This window comes from Pleurodeles waltl, chromosome 8 (genome assembly GCF_031143425.1).
Source record: "Pleurodeles waltl isolate 20211129_DDA chromosome 8, aPleWal1.hap1.20221129, whole genome shotgun sequence".
Taxonomy (NCBI): Eukaryota; Metazoa; Chordata; class Amphibia; order Caudata; family Salamandridae; genus Pleurodeles; species Pleurodeles waltl.
This window is the reverse complement of record NC_090447.1, coordinates 1,528,357,329-1,528,377,581: the sequence shown is the minus strand read 5'-3', so window position 1 is coordinate 1,528,377,581 and position 20,253 is coordinate 1,528,357,329. Positions and strand designations below refer to the sequence as shown.

At 50.3% G+C, this 20,253-nt stretch overlaps 1 protein-coding gene across 1 annotated transcript in view; it reads left to right on the top strand.

Annotated features, from left to right (window-relative positions):
* Positions 1–20,253, top strand: part of PWP2 (PWP2 small subunit processome component) — a 160,376-nt gene that overhangs the window by 77,703 nt on the left and 62,420 nt on the right. Inside the window, 3 exon segments of the mRNA XM_069202935.1 lie at positions 10,066–10,246; positions 10,593–10,740; positions 12,350–12,458. Coding sequence (XP_069059036.1) covers positions 10,066–10,246; positions 10,593–10,740; positions 12,350–12,458 — 438 coding nt within the window.

Here is a 20,253-nt window from a genome sequence, read left to right as displayed (position 1 = left end):
GCGTGAGACTTGCAACACTGCACCCGGCGACCCCGACTCGGCTGGTGGCGATCCAACACCTCAGGAGGGACCCCAGGACTACTCTGATACTGTGAGTACCAAAACCTGTCCCCCCTGAGCCCCCACAGCGCCGCCTGCAGAGGGAATCCCGAGGCTTCCCCTGACCGCGACTCTTTGAACCTAAAGTCCCGACGCCTGGGAGAGACCCTGCACCCGCAGCCCCCAGGACCTGAAGGACCGGACTTTCACTGGAGAAGTGACCCCCAGGAGTCCCTCTCCCTTGCCCAAGTGGAGGTTTCCCCGAGGAATCCCCCCCTTGCCTGCCTGCAGCGCTGAAGAGATCCCGAGATCTCTCATAGACTAACATTGAAAACCCGACGCTTGTTTCTACACTGCACCCGGCCGCCCCCGCGCTGCTGAGGGTGAAATTTCTGTGTGGACTTGTGTCCCCCCCGGTGCCCTACAAAACCCCCCTGGTCTGCCCTCCGAAGACGCGGGTTCTTACCTGCAAGCAGACCGGAACCGGGGCACCCCCTTCTCTCCATTCTAGCCTATGTGTTTTGGGCACCACTTTGAACTCTGCACCTGACCGGCCCTGAGCTGCTGGTGTGGTGACTTTGGGGTTGCTCTGAACCCCCAACGGTGGGCTACCTTGGACCAAGAACTAAGCCCTGTAAGTGTCTTACTTACCTGGTTAACCTAACAAATACTTACCTCCCCTAGGAACTGTGAAAATTGCACTAAGTGTCCACTTTTAAAACAGCTATTTGTGAATAACTTGAAAAGTATACATGCAATTTTGATGATTTGAAGTTCCTAAAGTACTTACCTGCAATACCTTTCGAATGAGATATTACATGTAGAATTTGAACCTGTGGTTCTTAAAATAAACTAAGAAAAGATATTTTTCTATATAAAAACCTATTGGCTGGATTTGTCTCTGAGTGTGTGTACCTCATTTATTGTCTATGTGTATGTACAACAAATGCTTAACACTACTCCTTGGATAAGCCTACTGCTCGACCACACTACCACAAAATAGAGCATTAGTATTATCTCTTTTTGCCACTATCTTACCTCTAAGGGGAACCCTTGGACTCTGTGCATGCTATTCCTTACTTTGAAATAGCACATACCGAGCCAACTTCCTACACACCTTTTGACCTTTTGTCAGGTATTTAATGCAACTTTGACTAAAGTGCACTGGGTCCCTGCCAACCAGGTCCCCAGTGCCAGCGTTCTTTCCTCCCAAACTCTCCAATTTGCAAATCCTTTAACACCCTCTGTAAGTCCCTAGTAAATGGCACCCCTGTACCCAGGGCCTGGGTGTAGGAGGCTGGACGGGCTTGTAGTGAGTACCAAGGGGTACTTACACCTTGCACCAGGCCCAGGTATCCCTTATTAGTGTATAGGGTGTCTAGCAGCTTAGGCTGATAGATAATGGTAGCTTAGCAGAGCAGCTTAGGCTGAACTAGGAGACGAGTGAAGCTCCTACAGTACCACTAGTGTCATATGCACAATATCATAAGAAAACACAATACACAGATATACTAAAAATAAAGGTACTTTCTTTTTATGACAATATGCCAAAGTATCTCAGTGAGTACCCTCAATATGAGGATAGCAAATATACACAAGATATATGTATACAATACCAAAAATATGCAGTATAGTATTAGAAAACAGTGCAGACAATGTATAGTTACAATAGGATGCAATGGGGACACATAGGGATAGGGGCAACACAAACCATATACTCCAAAAGTGGAATGCGAACCACGAATGGACCCCAAACCTATGTGACCTTGTAGAGGGTCGCTGGGACTGTAAGAAAACAGTGAGTGTTAGAAAAATAGCCCACCCCAAGACCCTGAAAAGTGAGTGCAAAGTGCACTAAAGTTTCCCAAAGAGCACAGAAGTCGTGATAGGGGAATTCTGCAGGAAAGACCAAAACCAGCAATGCAACAACGATGGATTTCCAGACGAAGGTACCTGTGGAACAAGGGGACCAAGTCCAAAAGTCACGATCAAGTCGAGAGTGTGCAGATGCCCAGGAAATGCCAGCTGTGGGTGCAAAGAAGCTGCTACTGGACAGTAGAAGCTGAGGATTTTGCAAGAACGACAAGGGCTAGAAACTTCCCCTTTGGAGGATAGATGTCCCACGCCGTGGAGAGTCGTGCAGAAGTGTTTTCCTGCGGAAAGACCGTAAACAAGCCTTGCTAGCTGCAAAGCTCGCGGTTGGGGTTTTTGGGTGCTGCTGTTGCCCAGGAGGGACCAGGATGTCGCCAATTGCGTCAGGGGACAGAGGGGGCGCCCAGCAAGACAAGGAGCCCTCTCAGAAGCAGGCAGCACCCGCAGAAGTGCCGGAACAGGCACTACGAAGTGGAGTGAAACGGTGTCCACCCGAAGTTGCACAAAGGAGTCCTACGCCGCCGGAGGACAACTCAGGATGTCGTGCAATGCAAGTTAGAGTGCCGTGGACCCAGGCTTGGCTGTGCACAAAGGATTCCCTCGGAAAGTGCACAGGAGCCGGAGTAGCTGCAAAACACGCGGTTCCCAGCAATGCAGTCTGGCTTGGGGAGGCAAGGACTTACCTCCACCAAACTTGGACTGAAGAGTCACTGGACTGTGGGAGTCACTTGGACAGAGTTGCTGGATTCAAGGGACCTCGCTCGTCGTGCTGAGAGGAGACCCAGAGGACCGGTGATGCAGTTCTTTGGTGCCTGCGGTTGCAGGGAGACGATTCCGTCGACCCACGGGAGATTTCTTCGGAGCTTCTAGTGCAGAGAGGAGGCAGTCTACCCCCACAGCATGCACCACCAGGAAAACAGTCGAGAAGGCGGCAGGATCAGCGTTACAGAGTTGCAGTAGTCGTCTTTGCTACTATGTTGCAGTTTTGCAGGCTTCCAGCGCGGTCAGCAGTCGATTCCTTGGCAGAAGGTGAAGAGAGAGATGCAGAGGAACTCGGATGAGCTCTTGCATTCGTTATCTAAGGAAATCCCCAAAGCAGAGACCCTAAATAGCCAGAAAAGAGGGTTTGGCTACTTAGGAGAGAAGATAGGCTCCTTCAGGTGTTGCTAGCCTATCAGAAGGAGTCTCTGACGTCACCTGCTGGCCCTGGCCACTCAGAGCAGTCCAGTGTGCCAGCAGCACCTCTGTTTCCAAGATGGCAGAGGTCTGGAGCACACTGGAGGAGCTCTGGGCACCTCCCAGGGGAGGTGCAGGTCAGGGGAGTGGTCACTCCCCTTTCCTTTGTCCAGTTTCGCGCCAGAGCAGGGCTGAGGGGTCCCTGAACCGGTGTAGACTGGCTTATGCAGAAATGGGCACCATCTGTGCCCATGAAAGCATTTCCAGAGGCTGGGGGAGGCTACTCCTCCCCTGCCTTCACACCTTTTTCCAAAGGGAGAGGGTGTAACACCCTCTCTCGGAGGAAGTCCTTTGTTCTGCCATCCTGGGCCAAGCCTGGCTGGTCCCCAGGAGGGCAGAAACCTGTCTGAGGGGTTGGCAGCAGCTGCAGTGAAACCCCTGAAAAGGCAGTTTGGCAGTACCCGGGTCTGTGCTACAGACCCGTGGGATCATGGGATTGTGCCAACAATGCCAGGATGGCATAGAGGGGGCAATTCCATGATCATAGACATGTTACATGGCCATATTCGGAGTTACCATTGTGAAGCTACACATAGGTATTGACCTATGTGTAGTGCACGCGTGTAATGGTGTCCCCGCACTCACAAAGTCCGGGGAATTTGCCCTGAACAATGTGGGGGCACCTTGGCTAGTGCCAGGGTGCCCACACACTAAGTAACTTAGCACCCAACCTTTACCAGGTAAAGGTTAGACATATAGGTGACTTATAAGTTACTTAAGTGCAGTGTAAAATGGCTGTGAAATAACGTGGACGTTATTTCACTCAGGCTGCAGTGGCAGGCCTGTGTAAGAATTGTCAGAGCTCCCTATGGGTGGCAAAAGAAATGCTGCAGCCCATAGGGATCTCCTGGAACCCCAATACCCTGGGTACCTCAGTACCATATACTAGGGAATTATAAGGGTGTTCCAGTATGCCAATGTAAATTGGTGAAATTGGTCACTAGCCTGTTAGTGACAATTTGGAAAGAAATGAGAGAGCATAACCACTGAGGTTCTGGATAGCAGAGCCTCAGTGAGACAGTTAGTCATAACACAGGTAACGCATACAGGGCACACTTATGAGCACTGGGGCCCTGGCTGGCAGGGTCCCAGTGACACATTCAACTAAAACAACATATATACAGTGAAATATGGGGGTAACATGCCAGGCAAGATGGTACTTTCCTACACTGGTAGAAGGTCCCTGAGGGCTGCAGCACGAATTGTGGCACCCTAAGGGACCCATTGCCAAACACATGACAGATCGCTAGTGCATGTCTTGGTGCAGGCAAAAGTGAAAACATGACATGTCACACATCCCTGTGTGCCATGCCCCTTACCACCGCATGTAATATTTATAAGACACCCCTAGAGCAGCTTGACAGCCCTAAGGCAGGGTGCTTAATATTACATGCGAGGACATATCTGCATGAGCAGATGTGCCCCTGTGCTGGTCAGTTCCATTACTGCTGGTGCAAGTGAGTAAAGAATCCACTTTAAACCATGTACTGGACACTGGTGAAAGCAAGTTCCCCAGCTACATGAAGGCTTCACTGAAGGTAGAGATGTTTGGTAGCAAGCATCTCGTATTGGTTAACCCACATTGATGCCAATGTTGGATTTACCAATACATGCACTCAGAGGGAATCATAGGGGTGTCTCCTGAGTACCTACCAGTCTCTGGTGTCCTTGCTGTCTGGTTTCTGCCAGCCTGCCACCCGATTACGCTGATCTGACCTCCTAGGGTGTGAGCCTTTGCTCTCAGGAGGCCCAGAATAAAGGCCTGTGTGGGAAGAGGGTGTAACACCCCCCTCACACACGATGACAGCTGATTAGCCTCCTGGTGCTGGCGAGCTTCAAAGAATGCAAATCTGGCTCCCCTCACATGAGGGGAAGCCACCGCATAAAAACACCCCCAGAGTCCCCTTTGGCACCGATTTTTCAGAAGTAGCCATCTTTGTGATGGCATACTTAGGAATTCTGGGACAGGGTTTCGCCCTCTTCCTACAGGAAATGGTCATAAAGGGGGCGTAGTGACCCTAAGGGTCAGTATCCTATTGGCTACTGCCCTGCATATCCCTAACTCTGCTAAATTTAGTATTTAGGGAGCCCCTGTCACTAGAGAAGCAGATTTTGATGACCTAAGTAGAAGACCAAGGACAGAACGGCTGACCTGGTACCAACCTTATCAGCACCAAAAGTCGACTCTTCCTACAGCTGTGACTCCAGAAACCTAGGAGGACTGCCTGCCTTCAATAAAGACTTAATACCTCCCATGACCAGCTGACCTGTTTTCCAGCAAACTCCAAAAGAAGAGACTCTGAAGCTCTGGAACCACCAAAAGCTAAAGTCGACACTGCGCCCGCCATCTCTGCCCTGAGTTGAAGTGGACCTCCGGTGCCAACAAGGATCCCCAGCCCTTCGGAGTCCATTGTGGTTTCACCCCTCGTGACTCCCGGACGACGCCTGCAGCCTCTGCACGCAGACCCCCTCTACCGCGACCACTCTGGTAAAGAAAACCTCACACCTAAGGATACCTCTGCAGCCGTCGCCCCTGAGCAGTGGAGAAGAGAACAAAAGGTGCCTACCTGTGCCTGAGCATCATGAGGCCTGAGCCCCGCTGTTGGTTCAGCCCGACTGGGCTCCTGGCCAGAGTCTGCAGCCTCTTTTCACAGTGGTTGATCTCCATTGGAACGCATTTGGCACCAAACGCTGTTTTGCACTCCGCACCTAGCCGCCCCCAGGCTGCTAAGGGTGTACTCGCCTTAACGTCTGGAGACTGGTCTTCTAAGACGCTGTACTACCTGTTTACAGAACTTGTTTCTCCTCCCATAGGATAACATAGCAGAACTCAGAAAGTGCACTGTAGGAAGTTGGCTCTCTATGTGCTATTTCAAAGTAAGGAATAGCATGCACAGAGTCCAAGGGTTCCCCTTAGAGGTAAAATAGTGGTAAAAATAGATAATACTAATGCTCTATTTTGTGGTAGTGTGGTCGAGCAGTAGGCTTATCCAAGGAGTAGTGTTAAGCATTTGTTGCACATACACATAGACAATAAATGAGGTACACACACTCAGAGACAAATCCAGCCAATAGGTTTTGTTATAGAAAAATATCTTTTCTTAGTTTATTTTAAGAACCACAGGTTCAAATTTAACATGTAATATCTTGTTTGAAAGGTATTGCAGGTAAGTACATTAGGAACTTTGAATCATTTCAATTGCATGTATACTTTTCAAGTTATTCACAAATAGCTATTTTAAAAGTGGACACTGCAATTTTCACAGTTCCTGGGGGAGGTAAGTTTTTGTTAATTTTACCAGGTAAGTAAGACACTTACAGGGTTCAGTTCTTGGTCCAAGGTAGCCCACCGTTGGGGGTTCAGAGCAACCCCAAAGTCACCACACCAGCAGCTCAGGGCCGGTCAGGTGCAGAGTTCAAAGTGATGCCCAAAACGCATAGGCTCCAATGGAGAGAAGGGGGTGCCCCGGTTCCAGTCTGCCAGCAGGTAAGTACCCGCGTCTTCGGAGGGCAGACCAGGGGGGTTTTGTAGGGCACCGGGGGGGACACAAGCCCACACAGAAATTTCACCCTCAGCGGCGCGGGGGCGGCCGGGTGCAGTGTTAGAACAAGCGTTGGGTTCGCAATGTAAGTCAATGAGAGAGCAAGGGATCTCTTCAGCGCTGCAGGCAGGCAAGGGGGGGCTTCCTCGGGGAAACCTCCACTTGGGCAAGGGAGAGGGACTCCTGGGGGTCACTTCTGCAGTGAAAGTTCGGTCCTTCAGGTCCTGGGGGCTGCGGGTGCAGGGTCTTTTCCAGGCGTCGGGACTTAGGTTTCAGAGAGTCGCGGTCAGGGGAAGCCTCGGGATTCCCTCTGCAGGCGGCGCTGTGGGGGCTCAGGGGGGACAGGTTTTGGTACTCACAGTCGTAGAGTAGTCCGGGGGTCCTCCCTGAGGTGTTGGTTCTCCACCAGCCGAGTCGGGGTCGCCGGGTGCAGTGTTGCAAGTCTCCCGCTTCTTGCGTGGAGATTGCAGGGTCTTTAAAGCTGCTCCTTGAAACAAAGTTGCAGTCTTTTTGGAGCAGGTCCGCTGTCCTCGGGAGTTTCTTGTCTTTTTCGAAGCAGGGCAGTCCTCAGAGGAGTCCGAGGTCGCTGGTCCCTTGGAAGGCGTCGCTGGAGCAGAGTTCTTTGGAAGGCAGGAGACAGGCCTGTGAGTTTCTGGAGCCAAGGCAGTTGTTGTCTTCTGGTCTTCCTCTGCAGGGGTTTTCAGCTAGGCAGTCCTTCTTGTTGTTGTTGCAGGAATCTAATTTTCTAGGGTTCAGGGTAGCCCTTAAATACTAAATTTAAGGGCGTGTTTAGGTCTGGGGGGGTTAGTAGCCAATGGCTACTAGCCCTGAGGGTGGGTACACCCTCTTTGTGCCTCCTCCCAAGGGGAGGGGGTCACAATCCTAACCCTATTGGGGGAATCCTCCATCTGCAAGATGGAGGATTTCTAAAAGTTAGAGTCCCCTCAGCTCAGGACACCTTAGGGGCTGTCCTGACTGGCCAGTGACTCCTCCTTGTTGCTTTCTTTGTTCCCTCCAGCCTTGCCGCCAAAAGTGGGGGCCGTGGCCGGAGGGGGCGGGCAACTCCACTAAGCTGGAGTGCCCTGCTGGGCTGTGACAAAGGGGTGAGCCTTTGAGGCTCACCTCCAGGTGTTACAGCTCCTGCCTGGGGGAGGTGTTAGCATCTCCACCCAGTGCAGGCTTTGTTACTGGCCTCAGAGTGACAAAGGCACTCTCCCCATGGGGCCAGCAACATGTCTCTAGTGTGGCAGGCTGCTGGAACTAGTCAGCCTACACAGACAGTCGGTTAAGTTTCAGGGGGCACCTCTAAGGTGCCCTCTGTGGTGTATTTTACAATAAAATGTACACTGGCATCAGTGTGCATTTATTGTGCTGAGAAGTTTGATACCAAACTTCCCAGTTTTCAGTGTAGCCATTATGGTGCTGTGGAGTTCGTGTTTGACAAACTCCCAGACCATATACTCTTATGGCTACCCTGCACTTACAATGTCTAAGGTTTTGTTTAGACACTGTAGGGGTACCATGCTCATGCACTGGTACCCTCACCTATGGTATAGTGCACCCTGCCTTAGGGCTGTAAGGCCTGCTAGAGGGGTGACTGATCTATACTTGCATAGGCAGTGAGAGGCTGGCATGGCACCCTGAGGGGAGTGCCATGTCGACTTACTCGTTTTGTTCTCACTAGCACACACAAGCTGGCAAGCAGTGTGTCTGTGCTGAGTGAGAGGTCTCCAGGGTGGCATAAGACATGCTGCAGCCCTTCGAGACCTTCCTTGGCATCAGGGCCCTTGGTACTAGAAGTACCAGTTACAAGGGACTTATCTGGATGCCAGGGTCTGCCAATTGTGGATACAAAAGTACAGGTTAGGGAAAGAACACTGGTGCTGGGGCCTGGTTAGCAGGCCTCAGCACACTTTCAATTGTAAACATAGCATCAGAAAAGGCAAAAAGTCAGGGGGCAACCATGCCAAGGAGGCATTTCCTTACATGCACTGTCTATTTTTTAAAGTGAAAAGATTTCCTTTTTACAAACATACTTACCTGAAAGATTTTTCTCTGATGCCTAAACATATATAAAGACACTTGCTATTTTTATAAATTGGTGTGGATCTCCTTTTTGAGTTGTGTGTCTCATTTCACCATTGTGTGTGTTTGTGGACGTCTTCAACTCCTCTGTGTTAAGCCGAAGGCTGCACGACAGCACTACCCCTAAATATAGCACTTTGGGATTGCATAGCAAGCCCTGTCCACTCATTTGGGAACCCCTGGACCCTTTGGACAGTATTTACATACCACATAAAGGCCCAGCTTCCTACACTATATACAATTGCTCAATAATTAAATATGTAATGCCTACTTGTTCAATTCCATTCATTTTACAAGCAGTAAAAATTGTTTAAAAGCCAGTACTCTTTCATGTTGTGTTTCAACATTTGGACATGGTGCCCATGTATTGGGGCCTCGACCTGTCTTGTTTTCCTTATGTGTTTTGTGCATAATTTCTTTTCTGCTCCTCATGTGAGTGTTTTCTTTGTTGCTTTTTGGGATGGTACCTGTATTTTAAATTATTCCCATTGTGTGGAGGGGATGACTCAGGAAGATGGACATCCTGGTTTGTTTCCGCTTTTTGAACTACCATAACATGGAAATGTAGAAAATTGGTGAAATTTAAAACTTAGTAGATAAGCAAGGAAGGTATATACCTCCATTTTCCTGCCCCACCAGATGCAGGTAAGGTCCCATGAAGACAAGTCAGACCTTTACACGAGGCTCGTAAACCATAAAGGGGGGCGGGAATCTGTCTCCTTCCATAACTCTGATGAATGCCACAATCTTCCCCTCATTATGTGTGACCCTCTCAGGCATGTGAATTCCAGCAAAGGGACCGCAGCAGATCAAAGAGGGCACCTGCTGAATATTCTGCATAGCAAGCATTTCTTGAAACTTGGCATCTTTTTTTCATCCGAGCAAAAAGAGATAAAATGTTAAACTCTTTCAGCAAAATAGAGGTATGACTGCATGAGCAGTGGCCCCATTCAAGATGACTCTTGCATCCTGCTTACACGGGGTGGAGGGTGGGAGCAAGAACTGGTGTGAATGGTTGGCTCTTAATGGCCTGGTAAGTGGTATAAAGAAAGTATGCAGAGCCTTGATGAGTCCGAACTGCCACTAAAAAGTTATTTATCCAGAGGAAAGACAATTCCAGCCCAGTTAGGAAGAGAGGAACACAGCCATATATTTTTAGAAGTCCTTTCCTGAAAATAGTAATTTAAAAAATGTGTAGTGAAGCCTAGTTTTCTGATACAGCTGCTTATCTAGATGTTACCATAGGTCTATAGGTTTAGGGATTAATTAATGCTCTTGAATCTCTCTGCAGTGCTGACAGTTACATATCGCCCAGATGGGAAGGAGCTGGCGGTCGCCACACTGGACGGGCAGATCACTTTTTGGGACCCCCAAAATGCCGTGCAGACGGGCTCTATCGAAGGAAGACACGACCTTCAGATGGGGCGGAAAGAGATGGACAAAATCACAGCCAAGCAGTCTGCTAAGGGCAAGTACGTATGGAACCCCAGTAGACCAGCCATCAAGCCACTCGTGAGGGCAGTTAGATGGACAGGTCATTGAGGCATGAGAGAGGGAGGAGGGATGGACAGGTCATCGAAGCAGTGAAGAGGGCTCTATCATTGAGGACAGATCCTCGAGGCATTGAGAGAGGTGTCTCTGTGGTTGAATAAACCCAATTTCGACCGCAGCATATGACTGCATTTGCATGGTACAAGGGGCATGGGAGCACTTCACTCTGGGGTCAGAAGTATGGAACACTTTAAATTCCACCCACAGTAACTGATGCATTCCTGCAGTGGTGGTGTACCCTTTTCATTTTTCATTTTCTGCTCTCAGGTCTTTCAGCACTCTGTGCTACTCTGCTGATGGGCAGTCTCTGCTGGCTGGAGGGGCCTCCAAGTTTGTTTGCATTTACCACATACAGGAGCAGATCCTCATGAAGAAGTTTGAGATTTCTTGTAATCTCTCTCTGGATGCTATGGAGGTAAGAGAGCCCTTGTGGTGCATGGATTTAGAATGCTAGGGATGCAAGTCTCTTACCAGGAAGCAATCGGCCGCCATGCTTGTCTAAAAGGTAATGCCCAAAAATAATTACACATTGAAAACTGATCTAGAGAGGTATTGATCAGGAGTGGCCAACATCCCTACACTTTTCTCACAATCTGTGTTCAAGGCCAGTTTCTTAACGCCAGTTTTATCCTGTAACCTGACCTCCGCGAGGGGGCTTTTAACTCTGTACATTTACATCTAAAAAAATTCGTAGGAAAGCTGGGGGAGATCAGAAAGTTCAAAAGCTTTGAGTTTCTTTCATCCAGAACATGGACTCCTTCCTGCCACCTCAAGAGATGACTTTGCTTCTGTTTATCGAATGTTCAGTGAGAGAATGTCCCTTATAGGGAGGGCTTTTGTTGCCCTATTGTTTGTATCTGTATTAGATCCTGAACCCAAAAAGAAGTAACCTCTACTGTTCAGAGGACATTTCTGGCATGGGGGCTCCCCCCTCGCTGGGCATCATAGCAGTTTTAATGATTTCCTTTGATAGGCAGCATATGTGTTGTGAAATCCTCTTAATCGAAAGCTTCAGCCATTGGTGCATTTTAGATGTGATGAAGTGTTTTGTCAAGTTGGACATTTCCATCTACCAGTCTTCAACATCCGATGGTTGTGGTCCACAATGTATGATGTGAATCCCGGTGAACATCTCTTTATGCTCAGAAGATTGATTACTCCAAAATATATCACAATAATTCGTAGGAGGAGGGGGTGTTTCTCATCAAACAAATCAGCATCCCTCAAGAGTTCCCTTTGTATATCCTGCACAAAAAATCCCCACTTTGTATTTGGCAAACGTAAGCCAGCCTGGTGGATCCGCCATGCCTCTGTGGCTTGATGGAACTGGTGGCGCTGCACGTTTTCGCCAGTATGCTCTTGATCTGATGGCTTGACCACAGCTGTTGGCCTCATTCACCAGAGTATAAATGAGACCTATACTCTTCTCTGGGAAGCCCATTCTTTCAGTGAGAGTTTGTAAATCCTTTTGTCCGAACAGAAGAACGCAGGGAAATGTGCAAATAGTTTTATTCTGACTGATATTGCTTTCCAGGTTCTTTAGAGTAAGGCTTTATAGAGAAGTGCTGCGTGCTGCATCGATTGGCACAGCCATAAAAACTGAAGACAGACTAGTGCACACTTCTTCAGTGTTAGTTACAGAAAGAGAAGAAAGACGGCCACAAAGAGAACTCTTCAGCAACAGCTGTCCTACAGCTCAGAAAGCAGTGACTCGCTAGATGCAGGTTTGGTTGCATCTGCCTTGTCTTCTTTCCAGAGGGCATACTGGTTACTCCTTGCAGTTAAAAATCTTCTTTATTGTAGGGAACTTCCTGCTCGTGATATTATGCACTGAGGCTTTGTTGTATCATCACTATATGTTACGTTGACATGTTTTAATTGTAGAAATTCCCAGATAGTGTGGTGGTTCTATAACCCGTGCATGGGGCGTGGCGAGTGCCCTATAAACCTGTAGAGGTTTCCTATCCTTTGAAGCTGATTAATGTTTTAAATGCTAGGGAAGTCACTGACTTCTCTCTCTTCAGGAATACCTGGATCGGCGGAAGATGACAGAGTTTGGCAGCCTGGCGTTGATCGATGACGGGGCTGGAGATGAGGATGGGGTCAGCCTCGCCTTGCCAGGAGTAAAAAGAGGTACAGTGACGCCCCTCGTGGTTGTTATATTCTCTGCACCAGCCTCCCCTGGCATGTGTCCTCCTCTACCTACTATGAACTCTTTGCACTCCTTCTTCCACACCTAGGTCTGTCCTGCTCGCTTCACCCTAGCATCCTGCTCGCTTCACCCTAGCATCCTGCGCGCTTCACCCTAGCATCCTGCGCGCTTCACCCTAGCATCCTGCGCGCTTCACCCTAGCATCCTGCGCGCTTCACCCTAGCATCCTGCTCGCTTCACCCTAGCATCCTGCTCGCTTCACCCTAGCATCCTGCGCGCTTCACCGTAGCATCCTGCGCGCTTCACCATAGCATCCTGCTCGTTTCGTCATAGGATCCTGCTCACTTCACCACAGCATACTTAACTGGTGTGCTTTCCTGCTTCCCCCCCCCCCGGCCAAACCTCTGTGCTGCTTCTTTCATTGTACTTTCAGCTTTGCCTGGCATGTCCTTTCTGCTTTGTTTGCTTACCTGTACCAGCTTTAACTGACACGTCTCTTCTGCCCACCCCCTGCAATTAGCTCTGTACTTCTGCTGCCAGATGATGCATCTTCTCTCCTTGTTTTAGCACCTGCTTAGCCTGGCTTGTCTCAGCTGTCAAACCATGATGCTGCTGTTTCCCCCAGGCTATCGTGTCTGCTGGAATACTTGAAGCAGCTATCACCGGGCATGTCCTTCCTGTCTCTCTCGATGTACAACCTCTGAATTGTCTACCTCGCAAGCTATAGCTAAACTGCCTGCTTTTCTCCACCGTTTTCACGTGATGTGTCCCTAAATTGTGTACCTTTTTATGTGAAATAAATCTACACTTCCTCTTTCCTGTGCTTTGTGGCATCGGTATCTCTACACAGCCTCCTCTAAACCATCTGCTGCTCCTTGATTTATTTCTCCCAGAGCCTTTCTAGGCGCTCTAATCTTGTTCAGTGCTCAGTCGTATGTTGACGGCTTCTTCCGCCTCATGTTGGGCTGGGTCCTTAATGTTCCTGTTGATGGCCCTTTCGACACTACTCTGTAAAGATCTGCATGTTCGATGGCATGTGTAGCTGCAGATACACATGCTTTGCACACCCCGCCATCTAGTGTTGGGCTCGGAGTGTTACAAGTTGTTTTTCTTCGAAGAAGTCTTTTTCGAGTCACGAGATCGAGGGACTCCTCCCCTTTCGGCTCCATTGCGCATGGGCGTCGACTCCATCTTAGATTGTTTTCTATCCGCCATCGGGTTCAGACGTGTTCCTTTTCGCTCCGTGTTTCGGTTCGGAAAGCTAGTGAAAATCTCGGACATTTCGACGGTATTGTTTACGTTCGGTATCGGGTTAGTTACAACAGATCGAGACCGAATTTTGAAGAGTTCCGGCGGCCCTTCGGGGTTTTCGATTCCCCGGCGGGGCCTGGTCGGCCCGAGCACGTGCGTCTTCAAGGCTAATGGAACGGACCCCATTCCGCTTCTGCCCCGAATGTCACAACAAGTATCCTTATACAGATCAGCATCTGGTCTGTAATTTGTGTTTGTCTCCAGAACACAAGGAGGATACTTGTGAGGCCTGTCGAGCGTTTCGGTCCAGAAAGATCTTAAGTGACCGAAGAGCAAGAAGACTACAGATGGCGTCGGTGCCGACAGGACAAAAACACATGGAGGAAGAAGAGGAAGCCTTCTCCATCGAGGATTCGGACTCGGAAGAGGTCGATCCTGAACAGACGCCGAAAACCGTGAGTAAGACGTCGATACACAAAACTCACGCAAAGACCACAAAAGCCCAGGGGACACCACCGCCAGCAGGCCATGGCTTAACCCGAAAAATAGGTGACCAAGCATCGGCACCGAAAAAGGGCATGCATGTGTCGAAGTCATCCGACTCCGGTCGAGATACCGGCACAGAGCAGGCTCGACCCAGAGACACCGGGTCAGAGCAATCTCTGCACCGAGAGAGCGGCACCGAAGCAAGTCTGCACCGAGAGATCACTACGCCAAAGAGCAAAAAAGTGTCGTCGGAACCGAAAAAGGCAGCCAAAAAGGTTTCGGTACCGAAACATCCGGCCTCGGAACCGAAAACAAGTTCCTACACAGAGGAACAAGGCCTGTCCTCACAAATGCAACCACATAGATTTGGACAGGAGCTAGAGACAATGGAGCCAGATTACACACAAAGAAGGCTCCACATTCAAAAGGAGACAGGGAAGATCAGTACTCTCCCTCCAATACGAATGAAACGGAAACTTGCATTCCAAGAGAAAGACAAGCAGCCACAGGCAAAGGTGGCAAGACGAGTAACCCCACCACCATCTCCACAACGCTCACCACAACCATCACCGGTAGCCACTCCACCAATGATGCAGTCCCCAACTCATACAGGGATGAGTCAGGATGATCCAGACGCGTGGGATCTTTATGATGCACCAGTGTCAGATAACAGTCCCGACTTTTATCCAGCTAGACCGTCACCACCTGATGACTCTACCGCCTACACACAGGTGGTGTCAAGAGCAGCGGCGTTTCATAATGTCAGCCTGCATGCAGAGCCAATTGAAGACGACTTTCTATTTAACACACTGTCGTCCACACATAGCCAGTTCCAGAGCCTCCCCATACTACCTGGAATGCTAAAACACTCCAAACAAGTGTTTGAAGAGCCTGTCAAAGGAAGGGCCATAACTCCAAGGGTGGAGAAAAAATATAAACCGCCACCAACAGACCCTGTGTATATCACACAACAGTTAACACCAGACTCAGTGGTAGAAGGTGCAGCACGCAAGAGGGCGAACTCACACACCTCAGGAGATGCACCACCTCCAGACAAAGAGAGTCGTAAGTTTGACGCGGCTGGGAAAAGAGTGGCGGCACAAGCAGCCAACCAATGGCGCATTGCCAACTCACAGGCATTGTTGGCGAGATATGACAGGGCTCATTAGGATGAAATGCAACATTTTATAGAACATTTGCCCAAGGAGTTCCAAAAACAAGCGCAACAAGTGGTGGAGGAAGGACAGAGTATCTCGAACAATCAGATACGGTCAGCAATGGATGCAGCAGACACAGCTGCTAGGACTGTTGTAAGGAAATGCCTCCTTGGCATGGTTACCCCCTGACTTTTTGCCTTTGCTGATGCTATGTTTTGAATTGAAAGTGTGCTGAGGCCTGCTAACCAGGCCCCAGCACCAGTGTTCTTTCCCTAACCTGTACTTTTGATTCCACAATTGGCACACCCTGGCATCCAGTTAAGTCCCTTGTAACTTGTACCCCTGGTACCAAGGGCCCTGATGCCAGGGAAGGTCTCTAAGGGCTGCAGCATATCTTATGCCACCCTGGGGACCCCTCACTCAGCACAGAGACACTGCTTGCCAGCTTGTGTGTGCTGGTGAGAACAAAACGAGTAAGTCGACATGGCACTCCCCTCAGGGTGCCATGCCAACCTCACACTGCCTATGCAGTATAGATAAGTCACCCCTCTAGTAGGCCTTACAGCCCTAAGGCAGGGTGCACTATACCATAGGTGAGGGCACCACTGCATGAGTACTGTGCCCCTACAGTGTCTAAGCCAAACCTTAGACATTGTAAGTGCAGGGTAGCCATAAGAGTATATGGTCTGGGAGTCTGTCAAACACGGACTCCACAGCACCATAATGGCTACACTGAAAACTGGGAAGTTTGGTATCAAACTTCTCAGCACAATAAATGCACACTGAAGCCAGTGTACATTTTATTGTGAAATACACCCCAGAGGGCACCTTAGAGGTGCCCCCTGAAACCTTAACCGACTATCTGTGTAGGCTGACTGGTTCCAGCAGCCTGCCACGACCGAGACATGTTGCTGGCCCCATGGGGAGAGTGCCTTTGTCACTCTGAGGCCAGTAACAAAGCCTGCACTGGGTGGAGATGCTAACACCTCCCCCAGGCAGGAGCTGTAACACCTGGCGGTGAGCCTCAAAGGCTTACCCCCTTTGTTCCAGCACCACAGGGCACTCCAGCTAGTGGAGTTGCCCGCCCCCTCCGGTCACGGCCCCACTTTTGGCAGCAAGGCCGGAGGAGATAATGAGAATAACAAGGAGGAGTCACTGGCCAGTCAGGACAGCCCCTAAGGTGTCCTGAGCTGAAGTGACTCTGTAAGGAAATGCCTCCTTGGCATGGTTGCCCCCTGACTTTTTGCCTTTGCTGATGCTATGTTTACAATTGAAAGTGTGCTGAGGCCTGCTAACCAGGCCCCAGCACCAGTGTTCTTTCCCTAACCTGTACTTTTGTATCCACAATTGGCAGACCCTGGCATCCAGATAAGTCCCTTGTAACTGGTACTTCTAGTACCAAGGGCCCTGATGCCAAGGAAGGTCTCTAAGGGCTGCAGCATGTCTTATGCCACCCTGGAGACCTCTCACTCAGCACAGACACACTGCTTGCCAGCTTGTGTGTGCTAGTGAGGTCAAAACGAGTAAGTCGACATGGCACTCCCCTCAGGGTGCCATGCCAGCCTCTCACTGCCTATGCAGTATAGGTAAGACACCCCTCTAGCAGGCCTTACAGCCCTAAGGCAGGGTGCACTATACCATAGGTGAGGGTACCAGTGCATGAGCATGGTACCCCTACAGTGTCTAAACAAAACCTTAGACATTGTAAGTGCAGGGTAGCCATAAGAGTATATGGTCTGGGAGTCTGTCAAACACGAACTCCACAACACCATAATGGCTACACTGAAAACTGGGAAGTTTGGTATCAAACTTCTCAGCACAATAAATGCACACTGATGCCAGTGTACATTTTATTGCAAAATACACCCCAGAGGGCACCTTAGAGGTGCCCCCTGAAACTTAACCGACTGTCTGTGTAGGCTGACTAGTTCCAGCAGCCTGCCACACCAGAGACATGTTGCTGGCCCCATGGGGAGAGTGCCTTTGTCACTCTGAGGCCAGTAACAAAGCCTGCACTGGGTGGAGATGCTAACACCTCCCCCAGGCAGGAGCTGTGACACCTGGCGGTGAGCCTCAAAGGCTCACCCCTTTGTCACAGCCCAGCAGGGCACTCCAGCTTAGTGGAGTTGCCCGCCCCCTCCGGCCACGGCCCCCACTTTTGGCGGCAAGGTTGGAGGGAACAAAGAAAGCAACAAGGAGGAGTCACTGGCCAGTCAGGACAGCCCCTAAGGTGTCCTGAGCTGAAGTGACTCTAACTTTTAGAAATCCTCCATCTTGCAGATGGAGGATTCCCCCAATAGGGTTAGGATTGTGACCCCCTCCCCTTGGGAGGAGGCACAAAGAGGGTGTACCCACCCTCAGGGCTAGTAGCCATTGGCTACTAACCCCCCAGACCTAAACACGCCCTTAAATTTAGTATTTAAGGGCTACCCTGAACCCTAGAAAATTAGATTCCTGCAACTACAAGAAGAAGGACTGCCTAGCTGAAAACCCCTGCAGAGGAAGACCAGAAGACGACAACTGCCTTGGCTCCAGAAACTCACCGGCCTGTCTCCTGCCTTCCAAAGATCCTGCTCCAGCGACGCCTTCCAAAGGGACCAGCGACCTCGACATCCTCTGAGGACTGCCCCTGCTTCGAAAAGACAAGAAACTCCCGAGGACAGCGGACCTGCTCCAAGAAAGGCTGCAACTTTGTTTCCAGCAGCCTTGAAAGAACCCTGCAAGCTCCCCGCAAGAAGCGTGAGACTTGCAACACTGCACCCGGCGACCCCGACTCGGCTGGTGGAGATCCAACACCTCAGGAGGGACCCCAGGACTACTCTACGACTGTGAGTACCAAAACCTGTCCCCCCTGAGCCCCCACAGCGCCGCCTGCAGAGGGAATCCCGAGGCTTCCCCTGACCGCGACTCTCTGAAACCTAAGTCCCGACGCCTGGAAAAGACCCTGCACCCGCAGCCCCCAGGACCTGAAGGACCGGACTTTCACTGGAGAAGTGACCCCCAGGAGTCCCTCTCCCTTGCCCAAGTGGAGGTTTCCCCGAGGAAGCCCCCCCTTGCCTGCCTGCAGCGCTGAAGAGATCCGTTGATCTCTCATAGACTAACATTGCAAACCCGACGCTTGTTTCTACACTGCACCCGGCTGCCCCCGCGCCGCGGAGGGTGAAATTCCTGTGTGGGCTTGTGTCCCCCCCGGTGCCCTACAAAACCCACCTGGTCTGCCCTCCGACGACGCGGGTACTTACCTGCTGGCAGACTGGAACCGGGGCACCCCCTTCTCCATTGAAGCCTATGTGTTTTGGGCACCACTTTGAACTCTGCACCTGACCGGCCCTGAGCTGCTGGTGTGGTAACTTTGGGGTTGCTCTGAACCCCCAACGGTGGGCTACTTTGGACCAAGAACTAAGCCCTGTAAGTGTCCTACTTACCTGGTTAACCTAACAAATACTTACCTCCCCTAGGAACTGTGAAAATTGCACTAAGTGTCCACTTTTAAAACAGCTATTTGTCAATAACTTGAACAGTATACATGCAATTTTTATGATTTAAAGTTCCTAAAGTACTTACCTGCAATACCTTTCGAATGAGATATTACATGTAGAATTTGAACCTGTGGTTCTTAAAATAAACTAAGAAAAGATATTTTTCTATAACAAAACCTATTGGCTGGATTTGTCTCTGAGTGTGTGTACCTCATTTATTGTCTATGTGTATGTACAACAAATGCTTAACACTACTCCTTGGATAAGCCTACTGCTCGACCACACTACCACAAAATAGAGCATTAGTATTATCTATTTTTACCACTATTTTACCTCTAAGGGGAACCCTTGGACTCTGTGCATGCTATTCCTTACTTTGAAATAGCACATACAGAGCCAACTTCCTACAGACTCTAACTTTTAGAAATCCTCCATCTTGCAGATGGAGGATTCCCCCAATAGGGATAGGAATGTGACCCCCTCCCCTTGGGAGGAGGCACAAAGAGGGTGTACCCACCCTCTGGGCTAGTAGCCATTGGCTACTAACCCCCCAGACCTAAACACGCCCTTAAATTTAGTATTTAGGGGCTTCCCTGAACCTAAGAATTTAGATTCCTGAAACTACAAGAAGATGACTGCTGAGCTGAAAGACCCCTGCAGAAGAAGAAAAGAAGACACCAACTGCTTTGGCCCCAGACCTACCGGCCTGTCTCCTGCCTTCCAAAGAAACCTGCTCCAGCGATGCTTTCCAAAGGACCAGCGACCTCTGAATCCTCAGAGGACTGCCCTGCTTCAAGAAAGACAAGAAACTCCCGAGGACAGCGGCCCTGCTCCAAAAAGACTGCAACTTTGTTTCAAAGGAGCAGATTAAAAGACCCCTGCAACTCCCTGCAAGAAGCGTGAGACTTGCAACACTGCACCCGGCGACCCCGACTCGACTGGTGGAGAACCAACACCTCAGGGAGGACCCTCCGGCGAGTCCGAGACCGTGAGCAACCAAAGTTGTCCCCCCTGAGCCCCACAGCGATGCCTGCAGAGGGAATCCCCAGGCTCCCCCTGACCGCGACTGCCTGACTCTGAAATCCCGACGGCTGGAAAAGACCCTGCACCCGCAGCCCCCAGCACCTGAAGGAACGGAACTTCAGTGCAGGAGTGACCCCCAGGAGGCCCTCTCCCGTGCCCAGGTGGCGACTACCCCGAGGAGCCCCCCCTTGCCTGCCTGCACCGCTGAAGAGATCCCTTGGTCTCTCATTGAAAACCCGATGCGTGTTTGCACACTGCACCCGGCCGCCCCGCGCAGCTGAGGGTGTACTTTTTGTGCTGACTTCTGTCCCCCCCCGGTGCCCTACAAAACCCCCCTGGTCTGCCCTCCGAAGACGCGGGTACTTACCTGCTGGCAGACT